The following is a 19041-nucleotide window of genomic DNA, read 5'->3' on the forward strand; positions in this document are numbered from 1 at the left end:
GAGGAATATAGCAGAGGAATAACAAATTGTTAAAGCACATGTATAAACAAGCTTTGCCAACACTTAAAAAAAATCTGAAATTATTCATAGAATAATAGAATCATTTAGAATGGCAAAGACCCTTTAAATTATCAAGTTCAAATGTTAACACTATCAAGTCCATTACTAAACCATGACCCTAAGTATCATGTCTATTAAAAAGAAAAGAACTTATATTGAAAACAATTTTTCCTTTTTTCTTTATTTAAAGAAAAGCTGTTTACATGGTTGACAGGAGTCCACTCCAATAGATGCCATCCCCCAAGACTTCTGAAATTATCTTGATGGATACAAAGAACAAATAAATTCTGTTAGATAAGCATTTGGAAAATACTAAACAAAACAATGGTATCTTTTATGCAGTTTATCTTGATATGTAGAGGTTGTAACTATCATAATTATTGTCTGAAATAGAGTATTGGTTATCCAAGAAATGTGTGAAGCACAGTAATATGAGAAATGTGGCATAAAGTAATGAAAAAAATGAAATCAATGTATCAACATCCTTATCTTTAACAAAATCTTTTTTTATGGAACCTCAGTTTTCAGTAAGAGTTGATAATCATCTTTAACTAAAGAAGGCTTTATGACTTCATCTGGCTGATGAAGAAACCCAAAGAGCAATTACAAGCACCAGCTTGTTGTTGACACCACTGCTGTCATACCCTGTTACCACCTTGGTCTATAGCAGCTGCTCTGGGCCAGGGTTTGGGAGGACAGGGAGAGCAGGGTACCCACCTGAGCTGTGGGTGAGACTACACCAGGTCTGACACCCTCCAGAGCATGTGACACACACCAAATGTGACACATTCAGTCCCTAGGACTCCTCTGTGCACCTTCTGTGACCCAGCACCGTGCTCATCCCCATGGGTGTGTGGGCCAAGGGCTGTGCTGGATACAGCAACCAGGCTGCAACACAGTTCCTGCTTGGTCAGCACAGCCAGCTGGAATCCTCTGTAGAGCTTTTCATGTCCTCCCAGAAAAAAACAAAACAAAACAAAAAAAACCAAAACAACTCAGCAAGTAATACTAATTAGAGACTTGTGCATTTACAAGGGCATAGTAGTGTCCCTCCTTTGCCAGCAGCTGGCTGTGGGTGCCCTGCTCGACCACCCTGCCGTTCTGGATCACCACGATGATGTCGGCTGTCTGCACGGTGGACAGGCGATGAGCAATGACGATGCAGGTCCGACCTTGCCGCGCGTTATCCAGTGCTTTCTGGACAATCTGCACACAGATAACATGACAGTACTGTTAGCACCTGAAAGAGCTTCCCTTGTCCCAGGAACTACATTTGGTTTCTCACTCTCTTGGCACCTGAATAGATGTCCCACAGATGCACAAGTCAATGCACAAAGGACACCTTTACTCAACAGGATTTCTCACTGAGGTCAGTGAGCCTGATCAAACAAATGTGAGACGTGGAGAAGTGGGTTCTTGGGCATCCAGCTTGAGTCAGAACACAAATTTAGTATTTAATGCAAATAACATCTGATAGATAGGATGACAACTGAGAAGTATCACATCAATGTGGAGTTTTATACTTAAAATTTCAGATTTTCTTCTACTTTTTGAGTTTATATAAACAGCTTTCTAATATAGTTCAATTCAAGCCTCTCAGGTAAAAAAGCTACTGTGATACACCTGACTTGTTTCACAATTGAGCATTTGAAGCATGCTTGGTTTAATTTTATTCTACAGAAAGCAACTAACCATGTACATAGGCATAAGTATTTCACATAACAATCATTATTCACCTTTTCACTTTCTGTGTCAAGAGCAGAGGTAGCTTCATCCAGAAGCAGAACAGCAGGATTACGAACCAGAGCACGGGCAATTGCTATTCTTTGTTTTTGACCTCCAGAAAGTTGTGTTCCTTTCTCACCCACCCGGGTATTATATTTCTGGATGTTAAAACATTTCAAAAATCACCAGTGAATACTCTCAGAGAAGGAAGACTAGAAAAGTAAAATTTATTCATGGCTACAAAAGTTAAGCAATTTCATCTTGAAAGAAAGAATAGTGCAAGTGGTTTTAGGAAAGCTAAGGTTTATAAACATCTCTCATACAAGCAGCTATGTGTACAGCCACACATATCCATACCCAGTCTGAAAACTCCCTCAAAGGCTGGAATAGGTCTTGAATGGTGCCAGCAGTGAGGCATCCACTGAGCATATGATAATAAGATTAACTGACAATTTAATGCTTACTGACATATACACAAAGAACTTGATGCTGCACTACTTCTGAATTAAGAATCTCAAACATTATTAGTAGTAATTGGTAGCATCATTACCTCAGTTTCAGGTACCCAGAACTACAGTGAAAACAATCAAGGCATTTTTCCTTGTTAGAACCAAATTCTTGCCAGGCATGAAGGTCAAATGTCATGCCATTTACTTTTGATTTACTGCCCCTTTGCATTTATTAAGGAACACTCTCTCTCTGCATATCCATTCAGTTAGAAGTAGACTTTGTTTTACTAAATTTTTTTAGAAAAATAAAATGTCTGAGTAACCTGAAGAGGTTCTGTTGTCAAAGGAAAAAATATATAAAGAAATTATTGTGAGCACTTACTCATACATAGAACATTCTATCACTTCCCTCTCCCCACCTCCACCTCACCCCCCCAAATATTCTGAGTTGTCTACCACTGTAATAATGGAATAATTGCATAAAAATGGAATAACTGTAAAAATGGAAACATGCCTTTTTTTTAACAAACTGAAAAGGATTTAAAGCTTGAAACACACTGACATTTCAAAATAATAAAGGTTACATTAGGGGAAACAAAAATGTTTCTTTTTAATTTGATCTAAGCAAGTGAGCACTACCTTGATTTCTCTATATCATCCCAAATATATGATCTCACTCTGAACATCACTGTCCCTTACCTCTGGCAGTTTTTCAATGAAGGCATGAATATTGGCTGCTTTAGCTGCTGCTTCAATTTCCTCCTGACTAACCACTCTACTGTTGTCTCCATACTGGATGTTTTCAGCAATGCTGCAGTCAAACAAAATGGGCTCCTGTGACACCAGGCCCAGCCTGGATCTCAGCCATTGTAAATGCAGAGATTTGGTATCAAATCCGTCTGCTAGCTAGAAAAAACAACAGAAACATGATGCCAAGCTGGCTCCTGAGCTCATCCACACATACCTGCTGTAAACAGAAAACAATTCTAAGACAAAGCCCATTATGTGTTATTTTACCAGATGCAATTAAGTAAATTTTTTGCATGGTAAATGGAAAGAACCAGCAGAATAGACAAAATATTTTCCCGCATTAGTTTTAATTTTGTGTTCTTTTACTTCCATTTGCTAGCAGGCAGAAACAACATGCAGGTAAACAGGTTGTTCTTGTGGTTCTTCCAGCCCTACTGACCACAAGAAGCACCAGGATGCTCATGGGAAAGCCTGTCCCTTAAGAAGCTGAACACAACAATAAACATTCTCAGCTATAGGCCTTTTGATTGTACACCCTCCAAAGGAGGTTTCTTTCAACTTTTTATACCCTTTAACAGGGGTTGCATCAAAAAGGCCTTTGGGACCTCCTGACACAATAATTGTCTCCTGGTGGCACAATAACATCTATGTGAGATTACATTTGTGTTATCTGAAGCATGAATCTGTGTCCCTAAAATGTTAATTCACATCAGCAAGAAAACTTAGACACTGACAAGCATGATACATTGGTGTTATGCTCCCGTCTGCCTGGGGCACGGGGAGCCTTGGGGAGGAAATGCAGTTGGACATGGCCATTCCTTTCTCAGGCAAGAGCTGAGGAGGCACATTGTGCCAGCATGGGTGCCACTGCTGGTATGTGTGGGCCAACACACAGGGTGGGCAATGACAGGGTTTGGGGACTGCCTACAGATCCACTGGAGGCACAGCCTCAGTAACTCACACCTCTGAAAAAAGCATCTCAACAGAGGGACTGCCAGGCTTGACAAAAGCATCTGAAACCTTAGCAGATAAAGAGTTCTGTAGATTTAATTACTATTAATAGCCACACAAGTCTATTCTTACCACTTGTCCTTCCACAGGGTCATAAAATCTCTCCAAGAGCTGAATGGATGTGCTCTTGCCACAGCCACTGCTTCCTACTAATGCCAGAGTCTGTCCTTTGTTAACCTTCACACTGAGTCCTTGCAAAACCTGAACTTCCGGCCTTGTTGGATATACAAAATGGATGTTTCTGAATTCAATGTTGCCTTCAAAATGGCTCTGAAAAGCAGTAGAGAGTTCACATGCTCATATTAACATTTATTAGCCTTAACTATAACAACACTCATTATGACTTGGTTATTAAAGTGAGAGATCCAAGAAAGTTTGGGGAGGTGTTTTCAAAATTCTTTTAAATGAAATATTGGGCTGATCATAGTATCACTTGTTATAGGATGATCTGTAAGTCACAACATCCTTTTGGAGAAGTTTTATGCATCTCTTGTGTCTATTTTTCACTTCAACTTTGAAAAGAATATCACAGAAGCACAGAGTAAGCTGAGGTGGAAGGGACTCTCCAGGATCAGAGTCCAGCTCCTGGGTCTGCACAGCACCATCCCCAAGAGTCACATCATATGTCAATGCTTGACAGCATTGTCCAAACACTTCTTGAACTCTGTCAGGCTTGGTGCTGTGACCACTTCCCTGGGGAGCCTGTTCCAGTGTCCAACCACCCCCTTAAATAAAATAGACATTATGAAAATATAGAAAAATATAGGAAAATCCAGATTTTTCATTTCTAATACATTTAATTGAGACAATTCTACTTGTGAGATAAAGTGCATCATTTGCTTTCTCCATCTTACCCTGCAGGTAGCACAATTTGAACAAATGTAACACAAGGTCAAAATCAGAGATAGCAGAGCTAAATTCTTCAGTAGGTTATTTAGGGGAACAAAGGACAAACTGTGTTTTAAAAAGCAGTGATAATTGTTAATTAGCCATCCTAGCCAGGCTGATATTCAAGCACAAGTGGAAGAAAAAGGGCACATGCCAAAGCTACTGTCTGTCTTGTTCTCTGGGATATGAGCCAGCCCCCTGTACATAACAGCAGCATCACTAATACCACGCTCTCATAGCAGGTAATAATGTAATTTGATGGTCTCAAAGCTTTGCTTAGTCACAGGCATCACTGGCAGTTCAGTCCAGTCTATACTAAAAATGTTTTCACTTAAATTTCATTTTACTGGAGACCTTCTGCCAAGTCTTTCAATGTCTGTGCCAGAGAACCCTGGTTCAAGAAAATGTGCAAGTATGATCAGAACTTTAAAGGCTGAAAATCCTGTATATGAGCTTGAATTTATAGAAAATTGGATTATGGCTTCCTGAGTAGGAGCTACCATCTAAGCCTACATGAGAAGATAATTTTAAATTTAGATGAACCTGGATGTGCCACTGTAATCCTTCTAGAACATGTAAATTGAAAGAATTATATGCAGAAATTTGTCAAGTGCTGAGGTCAGCCTCCTCAATGACAATTTTGGTTTAGAAGCAAGGCTCTGGGGAACATTTGGGTGGTTTTTGATTTCATTTTTTATTGTTTTTTGCTTGTTGTGTTTTTCATCCCACAACTTTAGAACAAACTAAATTATTCATTAAGCTTGTTTTGACTTCACAAGAGCACATTTTTAATGGTAAAAATTTCCATAAATGGAATAGGATGGCTTTTGGCAAAGCATCTGACTGTAAAGGAACTAATCTCTCTTATTTATAAACTAATTAGAAAAATGCATTAGTATTTTATTTCTCCTATAAACCTTTAAAGAAACAACAAAACCCTTATTGGAACTGACATTATCTGTGTTTTTCTGAAGCCATTTACACTGTGAGTCAGTAGAATGAAAAGTATTTTTAAAAAATCATTTAGAACAAAACTACCTTAAAGGCCATACACTTTTGTCTGAAACCCAGAAATAATATGGTCCCTAAATAAGTCAGTACCACTACTTATATAGCATCAGTCTTTTGACAGAACTACAGAATGGTGTGGGTTGGAAGGGCCCTTAAAAAACATCTAGTCCATGCCATGGGCAGGGACACCCTTCACTGGACCAGGTTGCTCAGAGATTCATCTAACCTGGCCTTGAACACCTCTAGGGATGGCACATCCACAACTTCTCTGGGCAACCTGTTCCACCCTCACAGTTATGAATTCTTTTTCTAGTGTCTCATCTAAGATATCATAGTATCTTGGTTTGAATCCATTCCCCCTTGTTCTGCCACTAAACGCTCTTGTAACAAGTCCCTCTCCATATTTCTTGTAGGCTCCCTTCATTAGCTCATCCTAACTCAGCATCCTTTTCTGACACCCTAAGAAATGGACACCTGAATACACTTGCTGATAATAGATAATTACTAATTTAGTTTGTTACAACATTTTTTTCCTGTGAAAAAAAGAACACTCCTTCCAAAAAAAAAAAAACATCAGAAGCTCAAAGAAAAAGATCTCCAATATCCACCCCCCAAACCCCCATACAAAATATCACCAACCCTTACCAATTTTTCACCTTGTTCACTGTAACTGTCAATTACAGGTTTTCTGCCCAAAAGTTGAAAGATTCTTTGAGCTGATATTCGAGCTTTGCCATAGTCTGGTGCCATGGAAGAAGACTGACCAACATTCATAGCTGCAAACACTACAGCAGAGAAGACTCTAAAAAGCAAAGGACAAGGCATGATTCATTCCAGGTAGAACAATGCGTTCTTTTCTGACTGCGTAAAACATACCTCCAGAATAATGCTTTTTAGCATCTTTAGGTTATAATAATTCTGGAGCTTTTCACACTCCAAGATGTCATCCAGTATTAGGAAGGTCAGCTTGTTCCCATACCTACTTTACAGCTGAACAGTGGTATCATATCACTTCTTTTAACACCCTCTGCCTGGAAGGGACATCAAAAGGCAAAGGCTTCTCCAGAGTAGGTGTGCTATGCTTGCTGCTCACTCTTACTGTTTCACTGCCCAATATGCAGTGTACCTTTCCCCAATGCTTCCCTTATGCCCAAAAGAACACTCCCAACCAGACTGAATTTCTGGATTCCCATGTCCCATTACCTCTGTAATTTGAAAAAATAATTTGCATACATTGAAATCACTACACTAAACTATATAAACTGTGTACTGATTTTGATAATTTTTACATTTTATAAAGTATACTCACATAAATACATTTTCAAAGTCGGTCAGACAATTAGCAATGAGCCATGCTCCAAATCTGAAGGCTGCTGCATGAATCAAGTATTCTGAACTCTGAGCTATTCCATAGGTAAATCCATACAAAGGGGCTTTTTTCAGAGATTTTCTGATAAAAGACGAGACTTTCCATAAATTGCTTGTAAAAGAAAAACAACAGACACTGGCTGGGGGATAGCCAGACTTCTGGAATTAAGTTTTCAAGAAATCCAGGTCATTCCCAAAAACACAACAAATCAGCCCACAACACACACACACACACACAAGCAATCCTTGCCAGACCCTAAAAGCCTCTGGCTTCATGACACAGAAATGCCCTTAGGACAGAAAGCAATGAAACCCTTGATCCTCAGTTATGTTAAATTGAATCTTTTATAGCAGGGCAGGTCACCAGAGCAGCTAGTTAAAATGAAATAAGTTTATAACTACCCCATATGACTCATTAAGAAAACAAGCAGGCACCAGCCTGGCCTAAGGACTACCTCCAGGGTTCCACCAGCTCATCCCATCCCAGTGGAGCAGAGGCGCATTGCTGGGAATCCCCAAAGGAATTTAGACTATGCCATCATTTCTCAATCTATCCCTCTGGAAAGGTTTCAGTTTGTATAGCTAATTGAACTCACACCAAATAAGAATCTGGGGAACTCTCTGTCCTCATTGTTTAAGATGCTCTCTTAGGAAGAGGAAACATCTTCTCAAGTCTGAGCTGTAAATCAGACCTGTGACAGCCCAAGCAAGCATCCTGACCAAATCTTGCTTTTAGCTGTTCATCAGACATTAAATTGTAACACTATTTTGGCTGAGGACAGATTGTGCAATACATAATTTTCAATTCCCTCTTTTACATTAGAAGCAATTTAGATTTTTGGTTATTTTATTTTAAAAAAAATGGAACTAGGAAAATCTGGCAACTGCAGTGATTCAAATGCATTTCAGTGGAGAAAGGTCAGTGGGGTGTAGTGGATCAAACAGGGAAATGTATGAATTTATTTTCAAGGTTTCAAAGCCATATGAGGGGAATAAAACTGGTTTATGTTATAAATGGAGTGGTGGGACTATCAGTTCCTAAGTTAAGCAGTATCAGTGCAATGCACTGACTTGGAGTGAACATATACCCTATATTGTAGGCAAACACAATATTCTGCAACACATACACAGAGAATGCAGTTTATAAAGTGTTTGCATGATAAAGACAAATCCTTAAATATTTTTTTTCAATTTGCACTTAATGTATATTAAAATACAGAGATTACACACATTTCAAAGCTATTTGAACAGGTTCACACATTTCAAAACTATTTGAACAGCAATATACTTCTGGGAAGAATATTGATATTCTTCCCAGTCTTTTGGATATTGATTAGGTATTGATTACAAGAAAAGTATTTAGAGTAAACTTGAAAGACTAAAGTGTACTGTAAAGACAAAAACCCACCTATATGTATGATTCAAACTAGCAACATATCTTTCATAAAATGCTTCTTCCTTGGTCAGTGAAGCTACAGTTCTTATGTTTTCAACTGATTCTGTTGAAATCTAAACAAACAGATTAAACAAGAGGTAATCTCTTACAATTGCAAACTACAAGATAGCTTCTGCACACTTGATTTTTGCTCTCTATTATTTTAGATCAGAACCTGCTTGCTTAAGAGTAGGGATCGAGGTGAAGGAAAGTACTGAGCAATGAAATTATTCATCAGCAGTGTCTTCCCTAACCCACGGATTGTGACCCTCATGAATTAAACCCAATGTAAGAAAATGGGGACCAGCAGTAGTAATCTGGACAAAGCTTGCTCTTTTGCATGGACTACTTCTGCCTCCTAGAAGAGCACTACCAGGTGAATAAAGACAGCACCTTGGAACTCTTGAGCATATTTATGGCTTGCCTTTGTGACAGAATAAAAAGGTATCAGTATTGCCTTCTGACACTTCTGACTGCAGCAGAGCAGTGCAGAGCCCCATTGCTCAGCCTAGACACAAGGTGGCATCAGTGCTGGGGCTGTGTCTGCTGCAGCGGCCACTGCCCAGAAATCCACTATGGAGGCTTTCAAATGCATTTTTATATTCTAATTTGCAGATTGTTTGTGTTATCTGTGTTTCGCTTTTCTTGAAGGTATTTAAAAATTCCCCTTAACACCCTTCATTTATCTTGGAGAACTGAGTCAGCTAAAATATAACTACAATATTGTCCTTAAAAGTGATCTCACACCAGAACTCTGTAGTTAAAATTGAAGAACTTACTCTTCCAGCCTCTTCCAAAGCTTTTTGATCTTCTGCAGCATGACCAGACATAGAGCTGGCATTCACAGCATTTGCACCAACAACAAAAGGAACGCAGGCCAGGACAAGCAAAGTTAGCTGCCAGCTATATACAAATGCAATAATGATGGCAGTGGCAAGGGAAACAGCAGTCATAGTCATCAGTGCAAGTCGGCTTCCAGTTGCCTAAGAAAACCCCAGAAACCCCACAAATATATGTCATTAGATTTTTCTTTTCATTGCTTAACTTACCACTTCAAAATGCTGTAGTCAAGGCCAAAGGTTTGGCTGGAAAATGAAACCATGTGCAATCACACGTGTGGACATTATGCACCAACTTATGCAACCATTCCTATAGATTCCTCACACGTGCCAACATTCAGGCCTTCAGGAGGTGTTACTGTAGTCTAGAGAGCTGAATGTGACAGTTGTTCCATGAAATGCATCTGGGACTTTGCACACTACCCAAGGAAGAGAAAATTGTGACCGCTGTGACAGTAGGAGAGTTGGCAGTGAGATGTCCAGCATTAGGCAAGAGGGGCTTGGTTCTAACAACAGCCATCCACTGAGACCCTCCATACTAACAGTGGTGAAAGATATGCATCCTCAGCTTCTTACATTGCTGCACTTAAGTTGTGTTCCTAGAGAAAGGAGATCTGAATTTTGCCACCCTGCAGAAATGGTTTATCTCACTGGGATAATGAGTAGGAAAGATTAACTCCTACTGAAGAATTCCCACCTCCTCCTTGCCTGTATAACCTTTTCATCAAAATCTTTTCAAAATGAGAGTTGATTAGCATCCAGCATCTGGGTGGGCTCTGATCTGAAGAAAGAACTTCTGCAAATAGCTCTGTGGAAATAGTTCATCTTCCTTAGAACTCTTCCTTAGAGCTTGGCGTGATGGTAAAAAAACAAAAACCCTTGGGTGGGAAGCAAATATGCTTTCTTTTGCCAAAGGCTTTCCTGACCTGAAAAGACTTTTCTTGTTCAATAAATTTAAAATATTAACAACTAAACCAATGCCAAGGTGAATTGTTGCCATATGTTCTAGAGGTTGCACATAAAGATGGATTTGAAAACTTCACCCAGTGCAGCATGAGGCATGGTATTGACTTACTGACGTCTGGCACTCCAGGAAACACAGTAGGTCTGGAGACCCATTCATGCCCTTTGTTTTTTTAGGGAACTGCGCGCATCCCTCCTTTTTATTGCCCTGACAGGGTGATAACTTCTGCATAACTTTAAAAGATGAAAATGACTAAATTTTGTCAAACACTGTTTTATCCTTGCAAGCCTACAATGAAGGATGATTGGAGAGAAACAAAAACCAATGGAGACTGAAAAATGTGGGGATTAAAGGATTAATGATGTTCAAATACGAAGGAAAAAAAAAAGATACTAGAAAACTTTTCCCCACAAGTCCTGGTCCTGCAGTGATTTTGTTTTCCCCAGCAAAGAGACAAGAAGAAACAGAAATGTTTGGCAGATTGTCAGGTTCTGCTGATGAGGTGAGCAATTGCAGGAACTGTACAGAATTTGCCATATTCTCTCACCAGCGTCCAGTGACCATCTCTCCCCTTTGCCCTTCTGTGGTGCTTTTTAATTATGCTGGTCTATTTCTTATTGTTTGCAAAGCACATTTTGTGGCAATAGGAAGAGGAATTCTCTTCACTGAGGTCTCTGTATCCCTGTATCCTCTGCAAATGGAACCTCTTTGTGGCATTCAGGTGACAACCATAACAGGGTGCAAAATCCTGGGGTCCAGTGTCTGTGGTCCAAGCATATATGCAATTTCACTTTGCATGGTGAAATGGTCTAAAATTATGATATATTTAACTTAAAAACTTGCAGGGAGGTAACATGAAAGGTATGCAAACATCCAGGTTTTTGATAGTTGTTGGTAATTATCTACTGGGAAACCATTTCCAATGTGTCTGTAGCATGCAATGTAAATGCATCTGCCTGTCTGTGGGGTCTTCTTTTTTGTTTTCTGAAAAAATCTTTGAATTCTTTGCCAATTGTAATTAATATTTGTAAGGAAAAATTTACTTAAAAAATACACATAAAAGAATAAACATACGCCTTTAACTTGGGAAGCATCTGTAGCAAGACGAGTTAACAGAACACCAACAGCATTTTTCTGGTCATCATACCATCCAATCTCCTGCAAGAAAAGATAGGGATTTTTGTTTCAAAAAATTATAGGAAGATACAAAACAGGATGGCTAACTGAATATTCTCTTTGCATAGTCAGTATTTCCAAGTAAACAAAAAGAAAAAGCTTAAAAAACATTATTTTTTGTGGACATCTAATTGTTCATAATCAAAGTGTTCTTGGCTGTGATGGCTTCCTGAACATGCCTATTTAGAAACTTTTATTATAACCCCCATTTACTTAACCTCTTCAGGACCAAGGGATGCCTAACTATTTTCTTACCAATTACCTATCCCATCAGCTATAGAATCATAGAATTTCCTGAGCTGGAAGGGTCCCACAAGGATTTGTACGTACAGAAAGGAAGTTCTTTAATTTGCAAAGGTTATGGTAGAGTTCTTTTTTCTTCCAACCACCAATTTACTGTCTTCTGGTCCCTTTCAGATGTTTCTACAAACACACAGGTTCTTGTCCACAGCCACTGCTCTCTCGATACCCTACCTGCCTACTTCATACCTGCTGAAGTAATGCTCTGAAGGACAAAGAGCGCAGTCTCATGGTTAGGGCTTCCCCAGACTTCCCAAACATGAATCCCTGGGGGAGGAAAAAGAGTCACATTTTCTCATCTGGTGCTGTAACTCTGTTTATAAATCTGCACAAAAAAAGCAATCACACCTTCAAACCCCCCTGAATATATATGTCCTAGGAAAAGCATCATTCACATTCGTGAACCTGAGACTTGATTTTCTCACAGAAAGAAAGCAACATAGCAAAGAAGGCATCTATATATTACATATTTGTATCACAACCACCCAAGCAAAGGGAGATTAAACTTTTCTGGTCAACCTTGCACACACAGACAGCAGCACTGCAAGATAAATAAACCTGTCTACTGATTTGCCTCCCTATCCTGACTGCGACCAGAGACATTCACTCATAGCAGTCATGCCAATGGATTTTTATGATATAGATGTCAGTGGGCACAAAACATCTCCTGCAAGCTTTAAAGCAGTCCTAAGAGTACAGCAAATGATGGAATTTATTCAATGGTGTGAAAAGCATCATCTGCAATGGAAAGAGTGAGTCTGCTTTCTACTTTGGCAAGAATCTATAGACTACTCAGTGAGAAATATCAGTATTAACTTTGACTTTTAAGGCCAGACCCTCAACTTTGATTTCAATCACACTGAATTAACATTTCAGTGGATTATTTAAACCAAGAGCAAACACAGACATATGTTTGTTAAGGTAAATATATACATTAAACCTACACATCTCAGGAAGACCCTGGCACTTGTGCATATTTTTGTAAGCTCTGCTTGGTGTTTAACTTCTTAGATTGCGTTGATAGATATGAGTTATACCTTCAGCCTGCTGGAGAGTTCAGAGCTTTTAAAATTTCAGTGTAGTGACACTTACTTGGATTATGTATGCTGCGAAGATAATCACGCCAAGTAAAAGAAAGATTAAAGAAAGCACCACAGTGTTTTTACTCCTTTTTTCTGGATCTCTTTCTTGAAAAGCCTGTGAAAGGAAAAAAAAGTCTGAAAAAATGAGTAGGTAGACAAGCACACATTACATTTTTCACCTCAAGAAGCTTGTCTACTTTAATTTCTTTTAGCAAGTAACCTGGATCCTAAAGTCAGTCTGCAGTCAACCTTCTGTTACGGACCCAGTAGATAGTCCAGCTTTCTATTTAACCTACATCACACTAATTTGTTCTCCCAGATCCATCAATGTTCCTCCTTTCCTCTGCTAGTCAGATGCAGTTCCACTATCCTCTGCTTCTAGAGATTCCCTTCAACATTTCTCAGTGGATGTATTTATACAAGTTAATTCCTCTCAGAGACTTACATGGAAAAAACAGTGGTTGAACATGAGGGAAGCTCAGGGCTGCAACTTCCGGTTGCAAAAAATAAAAAACACAAACAGAACAAAACAAAAAAAAAAACAAAAACCTTCCCACCCCACCAAAACCCCCAAACAAACCTGAAAACAACCCCCTGAAAAAAAAAAAGAAAAAAATTAATAAAACCCCTAAAAAGCTTACCCCAATGATTTTTCCAAATATAACAGCAAATGTTGGGTTGACTGCACCTATGACAGCAGCAGCAATCATTCCCAGCAGTACATAGAACCACTCAGATTTGTTCAGAGCCAGGATTTTTAAGTAAGGCACAGCAGGGAGATTTTCTTCCTACAAGAAAAAGCTGTAAGTTTTCCTTGGAAAGTTTCAGAGTATAAAATTCCCCAGACAGTGGGTGTTCATCAGGCCTTGAGCAGTGAGCTGTCTTGGTAAAGTGCTGAAAACCCTCTCTGCACTCAGATCAAACTAACATGCTGGAGATTTGCTGCTTTGCTGTTGCATGTCCTAGAACATCAACTGCACTGTAAAAATTTGGAGGCAAGGAGGGAAAAAAACCTAAAAAAAGGCTAAGCCATGAGGGGAGAAGGGCCAGGACAGCCCACTGAAAGTCAGATAGGATTGGTCACCATGAATGGCAGCTAACATTTCAATCATAAAGAACTGAAAAGTCTCACAGTTCAGAGGACAGAAGAGATCCCTCCAGTTCAGCTAAATGCCAGTCATATGTTAGAGTCAGTTAGCCTCTTTGTGCTTTGATATTTTGATAGTTTGATATTTTCAGAAAAGCAAGTTATGAAAACATCAGAAATGAGACAAAATATTAATCAGGATTATAAGCAAGTTGCTCTTGCTTCCTGGTTATTTTATCCTGTGTTTTAGATGCTGAATGAGGGTGGCTAAGCCTCAATTATAAAACTGGGCTGATTTTTCTGAAATAATTACAACTGCTGAATGTTTGACTTTGCTTTCTGAATGTGATAAACATTGTATTCTTGAGCATGAACACCCACCTCTAAGGTCTTAAGCAGTATTAATATAAAGCCAAAATGATCTTTTGAAGTTACATGACTTTTTATATGATGGTGGGAATGGGTCCAGCTTGTTCTCACTATTTGAAATATTCTTTACCTGGAAGATGTATTTTAGGGAGGAGGAAAATCTATAGATTAAACTATACTAAGTATTTCCTAACTACTTAAATTATTTATTTCATATTAGATTGTAACTTCCACAAATTTGGAAGAATTAATAATTTTATTTTGGAATTTATATTTTAGTTCTTCACTTCAAAGGTCTTGAAATCAGGAAAAATCCCCCAAAACTAAAAAAACTCATGTAATCTTAATATACCAAACCATTCTTATAATATATTTAATGAAAAAAAGTACTACAAAATAGAAAACAAAATCAAATTTCTGTTGAGCGGTGCATGCCAAGTCTGATCCAGAATGCACTAGAAATCTGCTTTTTGATGCTATGAGTAAGTTTTATTCAACTTTGATGAAACAAAGTTTTTCTTAGCCCCAAACTTCCTATGTGACATATACCAACTAAGTTGTTTTATCTGTAAAACTGCAGCATATACTAAAACAGAGAGTAACAGCTCTTTTAATGGAACTATTCTTCAAAATTTTTTTAAATTTACCTAAATGTAGTATGATACTCCAAAGTGCCTCCAATTTTGGGATTATATTACCCAGCAGTATTTGCAACAGTAAGTACCAGGGAGTAAAGAATCTTGCAAATGAAATCCCATAACTAGTTTTAATTAGATAGAATTAAAATATCTGTACCACTGAAATAATACTCTTAAATTGTACAATACAATGTGACAAATCAATAGCATTTCCCCATGAACTCAGTAGTGTTAAAATTAAGATCTTTCTTGAGACAAATTATGCTCAGATACTCAGTCTAGTGAGTAACAACTGCAATAGCACCAGAGAAAAGGTTGCATGAAAGCCAGCTCTCTAAAAGTCATCCAAGTTATGTGCTTTTTTTTCATGCTTACATCTTATAATTAAAATTTTAAGCTGAAGTTCTAATACCAACCTCCACCTCTTCTTTTTCCTTCTTTTTTCCAAAGGGATTTTTAGATGAACGCCTCTTCCTCTTATATCTGCTGGATCTTCTTTGAATGCTGCCTCTCCCTGGTATCACAGATGTTTCAAAATCATCTTGAAGAATCAGTTCTTCCACAGGATTTGTGTTTTCCTCATATTCCTCAGCTCCTGTGCCTTCACTATCTTCTGAGGTGCCATCATCTTGAATATCACTGCTACAACCCTAGCTCAGGATAAAGTTACAAGGCATTTTGAGTAGAAAGAGGTTTTTTTCCCCCTCATGAATACTGCTGTTTCAATAGTATAACTGCAGTTGTCTATAGGCCACATATATTTCAGTCTGCAATTGCAGAGCAGCAGACTATTTGATTCTCATTTTTCCGCCCTCTTTTCCTTTAAAGCAGTCAATGGAATCCACCTGGAATCTAACACCTCTGTGGTTATGCCTTAATTATACAGTCTGTGCCTTAAACTCACTTATGGTTTTGACATATTGGATTGCACAAATATGAAACACTTATGGGTAAAACCCCCAAGAATTCCAGGCCTGTGTCTGTGCCCAGACTAGAATAACTGAGCAGCTGCCAGCTGGACAACATGCAGGAGCTAGAGAGAGAAAATGGCTCCACCCACCATTTAACCAATCTGTGAAATGAAGAAAGTAAATAAATTTACCTGCTGCATTACAAGGGAATAGTAGACTCCTTTCTGCAGCATCAGTTCACTGTGTGTCCCTTGTTCAACCACGATTCCTTTCTCAAATCCAGCAATAGTGTCAGCAGTCCTGATGGTAGACAGTCTGTGTGCAATCACTATGGTGGTACGTCCAGCTCGAGCCTTACAGAAACACACAAAACCCAGTCACAGTTAAAATGTGCAAGAAAATAGCACAGAGGTAAAGTTACTTTAGTCACCTGTAATATACAGTAAATCAAAACTTTAAAAACACTTTTATTTCTTTTAAAAGCAAAGATTATTATTTTTTCCCAGTTTCATGCCCTTGTTTAGCAGTCCAAGGACAGTTTTGCTTGACTGATTTAGGTAGAGAAAGCCACATTAATGTTTTTAGACAGGCAACAACTATTAAAGACCATAATTAAAGTTTATTTATTATTTGACTTTTTATAACACTTGAACTGTTTGAGCCAAAGTTGCTCACAAAGTGTTTTCATGTGCATGTAAGCATGATGGGAAAATGCCACGAGAAAGTTAAGATCTTTCTGAAAACACAGCTAGGTTAGCAAATATATAAAGAGCAGATATTTTCTTTCTATATTGTCCCTGCAAATGAATATTATTTTTTCATCTATATGTTACCTCAATGCTAATGTCACTGGAATGGCATGAATATAACAGCTGCATTTTACCTCAGTTTTAAACTGACTAGCGAGTGAAGATGACACATTCTGCATTTCCCTTGAGCAATACTGGTAATTCATATCTTTCTTTATAATTACTGGAAAGAAAAGCAGGGTTTTTCACTTCATTTAAAAAAATACATTAAAATAAATATTAGACAAAAGAAAAAACATTCAAGCCAAACCAAGAAGACTTTTTCAGTCAAAGCCTATGGGTTCTGCTGTATGTTGATGGAAGCTGCTGATGAAGGTGGGCTGTGAGGAAGGTATTGGGTGCTGATCAGAGGCATGGGTTCACGATCTGACAGCTCTCCTCTGCAGCAGTACCTACGCTAATGCTGTGGGGCTGCTAAAAGCAGGAAAAGACTAAATCCCAATAGCGTTCTGAAACTTATGAAGCAACTCTTCAATAAAGAGAAAATACTAGGGATATCAGTAACATACACTTTTCTATTAATCCACCTAAAAAAGGCCATTCTGTCCTCATACCTTGCCTTGATAAGATGTCATCAATATTTGACCAGCAAATGAAAAATTATGATTTGAGAAAGGGAGTGCAGGAGACCTAAGTTGCTGTTCCACATGACTGTCTTTGTAATTAGTAATAATGCAAAACCAAAACCCCTAAAAAAACAAACCAAATTTTCAATTAAATTTTTGATAGTTCAAAGTCCCTGTTAAATCACTGAAGTTGAGCATCTTTCCAAATTTTATTTTCCAATGTTCTTAATTCTGATGGAAGCCTGCACAGAAAATCGTACATTTAATTTTTGCACTTTTTTTGTGGCAGCTGCTAGCTTCAGTGAGTCCTACCTTATCAAGAGCTGCTTGCACTATGGATTCACTCTGAGTATCTAATGCAGATGTAGCTTCATCCAGAAGAAGAATCTTGGGATTTCTTGCTAGGGCACGGGCAATAGCTATTCGTTGCTTCTGTCCTCCACTCAGCTGAGCCCCTCTTTCACCCACCATGGTGTTAAATTTCTGATAAATGAGAGAACAGAACAGAAGTTGTCAGATATCTCAAACCCTCACTTCTCAGTGCAACCTCAAGTACTCATCTTGTAGAAGATGGGGCTTCTTCCAGCTTACTTGAGCACAGGCAGAGCAAACATGGGAGGATATCCATCCTACTGGCCCTTAACCAAACCCCCTACATGTTAACTGCCCCTACATGTTGAGTCTGCCTAACTTTGAATTTATGGTTTTTTAAAGATCTTTCTTGCTCATCCAGTGCTCCAAACCCTGGGGTTTTTCAAGACAAGCCTGTAAAAGGGATCTCCATATTTTCTGAAGATTCTCTACCTTTCCAAAAGGGTTGGAATTATAAGGACACACCAAGAGTGTGCCTGCTCTGAATCTGAGACACCCCCTCTTGGAGCCATGGTTTGGTTCCTACTGACTGTATCACTTACTGCAAGGTGACAAGTCTCAAAGTCCACTGTAGTTTTTTTATTATATAGCTGTTTAAGTTTAAATATGATCAAATCACTCCTCCTGAGAAGAAGAAACCTTGGAACAGATTGACATGCTTGAAATGGCACAGGGGTGAAGTTCTCCAAAATAATAAGATTTGAAATCAAATCCCAGGTGGACACTTTTCCCACATTTTTTAACTTCAGGAGCAAAGGGAAGGACATAGTATCCGTTTATGAGGATGTGTTTAGAATGCTTGACCTTGTTTCTCAGCTCCATCCTGAAAGGAATAAGGCACCTACTGCTAAGAGAGGGCTCAAATCTCTGAATCTCAGAGAGAGAGAACTTAAGCTTGTAGCTACTAAAAGGGTCTTGGTTCACTTATTTCCACCCACTCCCCCCATTTCCTGTGAATGTACAGACAGTTCCTGTCAAAGAGCTTTGGATTTCTGGTTCTTCTTTTTAAAAGCCAGCTCTCCTGTGCCTCATAAGATGGGTAGGGATGGCAATACAGCTGGGGAGCTTCCTTTCTCCTGAGTAAAGGCACTGTCATTTTTCCCAGACTCCAGCACAAGTTCTTTGAAGAGCGAGAGGCACAATATCTATTTGAAAAACTTTCTAAACTGAAAGCTGCTGGAGGCAATAAGTATATTTTGAGAAGTTGTAGAATAACTTGGATTCCCGTGCT

At 38.7% G+C, this 19041-nt stretch overlaps 1 protein-coding gene across 7 annotated transcripts in view; it reads right to left on the reverse strand.

Moving 5' to 3' along the window:
- Positions 1–215: 215 nt before the first annotated feature.
- Positions 216–19041, reverse strand: part of ABCB5 (ATP binding cassette subfamily B member 5) — a 34688-nt gene continuing 15862 nt past the window's right edge. For all 7 annotated transcript variants that reach the window (XM_086854572.1, XM_086854604.1, XM_086854613.1 and 4 more), the window contains 15 exons: positions 17751–17921; positions 16255–16416; positions 15569–15802; positions 13700–13846; positions 13069–13173; positions 12166–12243; positions 11575–11658; positions 9477–9680; positions 8671–8771; positions 7204–7344; positions 6540–6696; positions 4068–4265; positions 2934–3140; positions 1797–1943; positions 216–1266 (listed from right to left, as the gene is read on the reverse strand). In XM_086854572.1, coding sequence (XP_086710698.1) covers positions 1069–1266; positions 1797–1943; positions 2934–3140; positions 4068–4265; positions 6540–6696; positions 7204–7344; positions 8671–8771; positions 9477–9680; positions 11575–11658; positions 12166–12243; positions 13069–13173; positions 13700–13846; positions 15569–15802; positions 16255–16416; positions 17751–17921 — 2334 coding nt within the window. In that variant the 3' untranslated portion in view covers positions 216–1068. The remainder of the gene's footprint in view (positions 1267–1796; positions 1944–2933; positions 3141–4067; positions 4266–6539; positions 6697–7203; positions 7345–8670; positions 8772–9476; positions 9681–11574; positions 11659–12165; positions 12244–13068; positions 13174–13699; positions 13847–15568; positions 15803–16254; positions 16417–17750; positions 17922–19041) is intronic.

This window comes from Cyanistes caeruleus, chromosome 1 (assembly GCF_971803275.1).
Source record: "Cyanistes caeruleus chromosome 1, bCyaCae1.hap1.1, whole genome shotgun sequence".
NCBI classification, from domain to species: domain Eukaryota; kingdom Metazoa; phylum Chordata; class Aves; order Passeriformes; family Paridae; genus Cyanistes; species Cyanistes caeruleus.